Source organism: Grampus griseus (assembly GCF_964374135.1).
Source record: "Grampus griseus genome assembly, chromosome: 20".
Lineage (NCBI taxonomy): Eukaryota > Metazoa > Chordata > Mammalia > Artiodactyla > Delphinidae > Grampus > Grampus griseus.
In genome coordinates this window covers 7,421,012-7,428,454 of record NC_139014.1, presented here as the reverse complement: position 1 = coordinate 7,428,454, position 7,443 = coordinate 7,421,012, and the positions used below count along the sequence as shown (strand labels likewise).

Sequence of the window (7,443 nt, the reverse complement as noted above, 5' to 3'; positions counted from 1 at the left end):
AACAACAAATGTTGGAGAGGGTGTGGAGAAAAGGGAACCCTCTTGCACTGTTGGTGGGAATGTAAATTGATACAGCCACTATGGAGGTTCCTTAAAAAACTAAAAATAGAATTACCATATGATCCAGCAATCCCACTACTGGGCATATATACCCAGAGAAAACCATAATTCAAAACGACACATGCATCCCAATGTTCATTGCAGCACTATTTACAATAGCCAGGTCATGGAAGCAACCTAAATGCCCATCGACAGGAGAATGGATAAAGAAGATGTGGTACATATGTACAATGGAATATTACTCAGCCATAAAAAGGAACGAAATTGAGTCATTTGTTGAGACGTGGATGGATCTAGAGACTGTCATACAGAGTGAAGTAAGTCAGAAAGAGAAAAACAAATATCGTATATTAACGCATGTTTGTGGAACCTAGGAAAATGGTACAGATGAACCGGTTTGCAGGGCAGAAATTGAGACACAGATGTCGAGAACAAATGTATGGACACCAAGGGGGGAAGTGGCGGGGGGTGGGGATGAATTGGGAGATTGGATTGACATGTATACACTAATATGTGTAAAATAGATAACTAATAAGAACCTTCTGCATAAAAACTAAATAAAATTAAATTAAAAAATTAAAAAAAAACTTACAGATTTTTCATTGCACATTACAGAGGTGACAGAGGACTTGAAATATGTTTACATTCATCACTATTTCAAAAATACAGTAATTCTTAGGCCTCCATCAGATCTTGTTATTTGTTCTTGTGTTAAAGAAACACATATGTTACTTTATCACAAATTTCTTTCTTTGTATTTTGAACCTGTATTTCAATGTAATTGGTTGCCATGGAATCTTCTGCATTTTATTTTGTGCATTTAAAAGCATTATTCTGGAAAGGCTTCTGAGACTACACCAGGCTTCAAGAGGGCCCCCTGGCAGAGCAAGAAAGGCTAATCCCCACCTCTAGGTGGATCAATCCTCTCCACCACTTTATTCCTTCCACTTTGGCCTCTCATCAGCAGAAGTCTGCAGGCCTGAGGGTAGGAAGCATTGCCCCAATTAGCTATATTCCATAATTTATTCAAATTGCCTTAGTTTCCCCCTAACATCCTTTTTCTCTCTCAGGAACACGTCCAGAATACACATTACATTTAGTTATCATGTCTCCTTGGGCTTCTCTTGGCTGTGACAATTTTTCAGACTTTCCCTGCTTTTGTTTGATGACCTTGACAGTTTCAAGGGGTTCTGGTCAGGTGCTGTGTAGTCTGTGTCTTATTGGGATTTGTCTAAAGTTTTAGTCATAATTAGAGTGGGATTATGGACTTCTGGGTAGGAAGACCACATCATATCAAGGGTACTTACTGCCGACATGACTTATCACTGTTGACGTTGACCTTGATGTGGTTTTCATCAGGTTTCTCCATTGTAAAGTTACTCTTCTGCTCCCTTTGGAAGAAGGTCACTATGCACTGTCTATACTTAAGGAGTGGGAAGCCATTCTCCACCTTGGAGTATTTACCAAAACTTTTTGGAATTCCTCTGAATGGGAAATTTGTCTATTCTCCCTCATTTATTTATTTATCCAGTCGTTTATTTACACCAGCATGAACTCATGGATGTTTATTTTATACTTTGGGTTACAACCCAATGCTACTTTTGTTATTTTGTTGCCATTCTATTTTTTTTAATTTAACATTATCGAGGTATAGTTTACGTATAATAAAATGCACCATTTTGAGTGCATAGTTGAAGGAGTCTCAGCAAACGCCTCCACTTGGGGAACCCACATCCCTAGCCCCAGGCACACCACATGAGTGTCGGTGGACCGTAACTGAATTCCCAGGACGTTGGACCTGGAGGATGTCAACTTCCCATTTCAAGTTCAGAGAAGCCCAAGTTTCCCACCCGGGTTAAACAGGGGCAAAAACATGCGCATATCAGCAGTTTCCCCCCAACCCCGCCTTCAGCAGCTCAGCAACTTTGCTTAAAGGTGCTGCGGACGGGTCTGGAGTGCAAAGGTGCCTGCGGAACACAGTGGGGTCACCCAGCCCCTCCTGGCTGACCACGGGGTGGGGGAGTTTATGGGGGGTCATGGAGGAGTGAACTCCTTCCCTGCTTTCAGCGTGTCCCCCGCATTGCCTTCTCAGCTCTCTGCCCTCTCTCTTTCACAGCCCTTTCGTCCAGGAACCCTTAGGGGTCAGACGGGGCCCAGAGGCCACTCCGCGCTGTCCGGGCTGGGGCTGGGTGTCAGGGCCGGCGGGCGGGCCTGTGGCGCTGGGGGGCGGTCCGAGCCGGGCGGCGGGCGGGGGCCGGATCCTTGGCCTCGGTCCCAGGGGCGGCGCCGCATCGCGAACAGTCCGGGTCCCTCCCAGACGGGAGCAGCACAGGCGGTGCCTCGCGACCGAGGAGCCATGGACGGCAGCGGCCCCTTCAGCTGCCCCATCTGCCTGGAGTCGCTCCGGGAGCCAGTGACGCTGCCCTGCGGCCACAACTTCTGCCTCGTCTGCCTGGGCGCGCTTTGGCCGCACCGCGGCGCGGGTGGCGCCGGCGGGCCGGGAGGCACGGCCCGCTGCCCGCTGTGCCAGGAGCCCTTCCCCGACGGCCTGCAGCTCCGCAAGAACCACACGCTGTCTGAGCTGCTGCAGCTCCGCCAGGGCTCCGGCCCGGGGCCCGGCCCCGGCCCGGCACGGGCCCCCGAGCCGGTGGCGCCCAGTGCGCCGCCCAGTGTGGCGCCCAGTGCGCCGCCCAGCGCCCCGGAGCCGTCGGCTCCCTGTGCGCCGGAGCCGTGGCCGGCGGGCGAAGAGCCGGTGCGCTGCGACGCGTGCCCCGAGGGCGCCGCCCTACCCGCCGCGCTCTCCTGCCTCTCCTGCTTCGCCTCCTTCTGCCCCGCGCACCTAGGCCCGCACGAGCGCAGCCCCGCGCTGCGCGGACACCGCCTGGTGCCGCCGCTGCGCCGGCTGGAGGAGAGCCTGTGCCCGCGCCACCTGCGGCCGCTCGAGCGCTACTGCCGCGCGGAGCGAGTGTGCCTGTGTGAGACCTGTGCCGCCCAGGAGCACCGGGGCCACGAACTCGTGTCGCTGGAGCAGGAGCGCGCGCTCCAGGAGGTGGGGCGCGGGCGCGGAGGGCGGGCGGGCGACGGGCCTCGCGTGGCGGCCGAGGGCCGGGGACCCCTCACCCCATCCTTAATTCCCTCCTCTAATCTGAGGATTTTTGCGGTCCCTTCCAGCCCTGACGGCCTCCTCTCGCTGTGGGACATTGCGCTCGGGACAAGAATGGGGGTTGGAGGGACCCAGTGAGAACTCGAAAAAGATGGGCGGGCTGGGGGCCTGAGGCTGGAGCGGGGCCCTTGGGGGTTTAAACAGCCGGGAACCGGGTTAGGCCCACGTGGTCCCAGGCGGCTGATTTCCGCCGCGCAGCTGCTGCGCCGGCCGAGCTCCTGCAGATCCCCGTTTGCCTGGGCTGAGGGTTTGGATGGGTGTGGCAGGCGAAAGCAGTGCTGCAGAGGGTGGTCCGAGCACACAGACCGCTCTGTCCAGCTGTTCCGGGGGCCGTGGCGGGAGCATGTACACGCTGCCTGGCCGGTTACCTCCACCCCCAGTTTCCTTTGGCCCCCAGCCCGGTCTTGGCGCCTCTGCCTTGGGATTTTCCGTCTCTCCTGCCTGGAGTGGTGACTCATAAGGCCCAGGGGATTTGCCCGGAATCCCTATTTTTCAGGCCTGGGCTGGGGGCACAGACTCTTTGGGGACAATGATGTCCGGGACAGCTGAATGCCATCTTGTGCAGGGCCCCCTCCTCACTCTCTTTCTCTGCCTCTTCCCCACTGAAGGAAGTTCTCAAATGCATGTGAGCAACACTGAGGACCGTAGATGGCCCTCTACTTGCACACCAGTCAAAGGGGGGAGGCAGGCAACCCACAGCTGGCCAGCCTGCCCTCTCCCTGGGCATTCGGGAATGGCACCAGCCTGGGCTTGAGGCACCTCTGGCATATCATGAGCACTCCCAGTCCCACCTACACCCAGATACCACTCCCTCCCAGGTCACCCCTCTCCTCCCCCCTTGGTGAGACCTGGGACCCCAGTGCAGGGTTGTGACCTCTGCCAGACCCCATACTCAAGGGTGTCATTCACAGGCCGAGCAGCCCAAAGTCCTGAGCGCTGTGGAGGACCGCATGGACGAGCTGGGCGCGGGCATCGCACAGTCGCGGCGCACGGTGGCCCTCATCAAGGTCCGATCCCATCCTAACCCCCGCCCCCGTTCACTCCTGCAGTATCCTCCTGGCAGTGTGAGCTTTCAGCATGGTACCGTCCACTCTAAAGAAGCCCACGCTCAAGGCATTGCCCGGCTCCAGTGAGCACGAGTGTCTCCCCTGACCTGACATAGATCCAGGGCAGCTGGGGCTGGTGCTTCTGTCCCCCCGAGAGGACAGGGGGGGAAAGTGGGGTATGGGAAGTGATGTTCTTTGCCTTCATCACCGCCACCTCTGTCCTCCTGTGCAGAGTGCAGCCGTGGCAGAGCGGGAAAGGGTGAGCCGGCTGTTTGCTGAGGCTGCAGCCGTCCTGCAGGGGTTTCAGGCAGAGGTGCTGTCCTTCATCGACGAGGGGGAGGCGACCATGCTGGGCCGCTCCCAGGGCGACCTGCGGCGGCAGGAGGGACAGCGCAGCCGGCTCAGCCGGGCCCGCCGCAACCTCGGTCAGGTCCCTGAAGCCGACTCGGTCAGCTTCCTGCAGGTGAGGGCAGCTCTGCAGGCCAGAGAGGACGTGGAAGGGGGTAGGCGGGAAGCGGAGGGAGAAGGCAGCGGGTGCCTGGGCTTCAGGGCTGTGCCAGCCCCCTGGCGGCGCCGTGTCGCCCCAGCCAGGAGGAGCTGTGGCCAGCAGGGCCTTAATGGGCTTTGTCTGGCACAGGAGCTCCTGGAGCTCAGGCTGGCCCTGGAGGAGGGGTGCGGTCCCGGGCCCGGGCCCCCAAGGGAGCTCAGCTTCACCAAGTCATCCCAGGCCGTGCAGGTGGTACGAGATGGCCTGGCTTCAGCCTGCACCAGCCAGTGGGAGCAGCTGCAGGGGCTGGGCAGCGACGAGGATGGGCTGCAGAAGCCAGGCACGGAAGGTGGGTGCCCCCCGCAAGTGACTCATCCTTTCCCAGACTCCCCGCACGGGCCCCCAGGCCTGGTGCCCGTTCAGGAGTGGAGGATGGAAACTGCCAGGCTCAGGGTGGGACCCAAAATCCTGCCAATGGCTGGAGCACAAGTCAGCCCCTTTGGCCACAGCCCAGGGGGCAGAGCAGGCCTCTCCTAGACCACCCTCTAGCTTCAGAAGGGCTGAGGCCCAGGGAGGAAGTGGAGCGGGGGCAGAGCCCGAGGACCAGGCATGTGTGTGAACACAGTGTACCATATTTGGGGGTGTACCTGTCCCCAGGTGGCCTGGGGTGCTGGGAGGAAGGGGGAGGAGGGGAAGTTCAGTCATAGGTTCGGTGGGGGGCGGTCACCTTGCACAGCGGCCCAGCCATGGGCAGCTGGGGAGACCCCCTCTGCACTGTCTCTTCTTCTGCAGCAGATGCTGAGTCCCAGGACCCCGAAAGCGCCAACAGCCTGGAGAGTGAGGCTCCCAGGGATTACTTCCTCAAGTGTAAGTCGACACCTGGGCTCGCCCCACTGCTCATAAGGGGCCCTCCCAAGGCTTCTGGGCTGGGCCCTGGCGCATGAGGTCTTCGATTCCTGTTCCTCATTCATGCAGTGAACTAGGTTAGTTCATGGGGTGCTCCCCAGGGTGGCCTGCTTGCAGAGGGCCAGTTGCAGAGGAGGGGAGAGGCTGTGTTTGCGGAGGTGGGCCCCTAGGGGAGGGACTGTCCCACCTGACCTTGGACCTGAGCCCTGCATCTCTCTCTGTTCCGTGGGAGCAGTTGCGTACATCGTGGACCTGGACAGCGACACGGCAGACAAGTTCCTGCAGCTGTTTGGAACCAAGGGTGTGAAGAGGGTGCTGTGTCCCATCAACTACCCCGAGTCACCCACCCGCTTCACCCACTGCGAGCAGGTGCTGGGCGAGGGCGCCCTGGACCGGGGCACCTACTACTGGGAGGTGGAGATCATTGAGGGCTGGGTCAGCATGGGAGTCATGGCTGAAGACTTCTCCCCGCAAGAACCCTACGACCGGGGCCGGCTTGGACGCAATGCTCACTCCTGCTGCCTGCAGTGGAACGGACGCAGCTTCTCCGTCTGGTTCCACGGGCTGGAGTTGCTCCTGCCCCACCCCTTCTCGCCCACCGTTGGGATCTGCCTGGAATATGCTGACCGAACCCTGGCCTTCTATGCCGTGCGGGATGGCAAGATGAGCCTTCTGCGGAGGCTGAAGACCTCCCGGGCCCGCCGGAGCGGCACCCCAGCCTCCCCGGTTGACCCCTTCCAGAGCCGCCTGGACAGCCACTTTGCGGGGCTCTTCACACACAGGCTCAAGCCCGCCTTCTTCCTGGAGAGCGTGGATGCCCATCTGCAGATCGGGCCCCTCAAGAAGTCCTGCATATCCGTGCTGAAGAGGAGGTGATGCAGGGGGCACGGGGCCTCCTCCCGCTGCGGTCGCAGCTCCTGGGAAGCTTGCTTCTCTGCACCCCTGCTTTGCCCCAGGGAAGACACCGGCCTTGGAGTCCCACACATTCCCCAGGCTTCTCATTCCTAGAGGCCTCCACCTTCCATATACAAGGCCTTCCACCTCTCAGGGAGGAGGCTCCCCAGACCCTGTCCCCCTGCAGGCCTTGTTTCTGGGAGAAGGGTTACCCCGACCCCTCCTCTCCCAGGTTCTTGGGACAGTGCCTGGCACATAGTAGGTGCTCAATAAACAATTGTCGAATGAATGACTCCCTTTTCTACCCTTCTCTCCACCCACCAAGGATTCCCAATACTTCTCATCTTTCAAGAGCAGGTCTTGAAAGGCAGGACAAGGGAACAAGCCCCTAGTCCCAGATTCCTATTGGGAGGGAGAACCCTGGCCCAGGAAGAGGAGGCTGAAATGGGGTGCCTACCCTTCGGGGCACACCTGCTTCCTGGTTCTGGACAGGGAGAGGTAGAGGTGGCTTCTCCCGGAGGGGTCCAGCCCCACAGTCATTCTGGCTGCCCGAGTGTTTGCTCCGGACAGCCTGGTTCCCACCCACTGTTTTCATCCTTGATACCACAGCCTCGTTCTGGACCTGCCTAATGGTGTTTGTGCCCAGGAGTAAATACAGACGTCACATCCCCCAAGAGCAGGGCGTAACTCCTGGGCATGGGCAAGAACGTTTGAGACCTAGAGCTTCTTTCATACACATACCTTCTCAGCCCCTGAGAGATGTGGTTGAACTGACCTCCGGGTGCGGCTGGAGCGGAGAACGTCTACGCTAAAATGACCTGTGTCCTCCTTTGGAAGCTGCCTCCCATCTCCGCACCAGCTGTGCGGCTGGAACGGTGCTTCGCCTC

The 7,443-nt window shown here is 58.6% G+C and overlaps 1 protein-coding gene across 2 annotated transcripts; it reads left to right on the top strand.

The window, feature by feature from the left end:
• Positions 1-2,416: 2,416 nt before the first annotated feature.
• TRIM47 (tripartite motif containing 47) lies at positions 2,417-6,845 on the top strand (the record flags this gene model as incomplete). 2 transcript variants are annotated; one of them, XM_082679026.1, is made up of 6 exons in its annotated part: positions 2,417-3,109; positions 4,135-4,230; positions 4,502-4,732; positions 4,907-5,105; positions 5,552-5,623; positions 5,898-6,845. In XM_082679026.1, the coding sequence occupies 6 exons, from the start codon at positions 2,417-2,419 to the stop codon at positions 6,536-6,538; spliced, it is 1,932 nt and encodes a 643-aa protein (XP_082535152.1). In that variant the 3' UTR covers positions 6,539-6,845. The 2 variants fall into 2 exon arrangements, with proteins under 2 accessions (XP_082535152.1, XP_082535151.1); XM_082679025.1 differs by having other exon boundaries at positions 5,549-5,623.
• Positions 6,846-7,443: the final 598 nt, after the last annotated feature.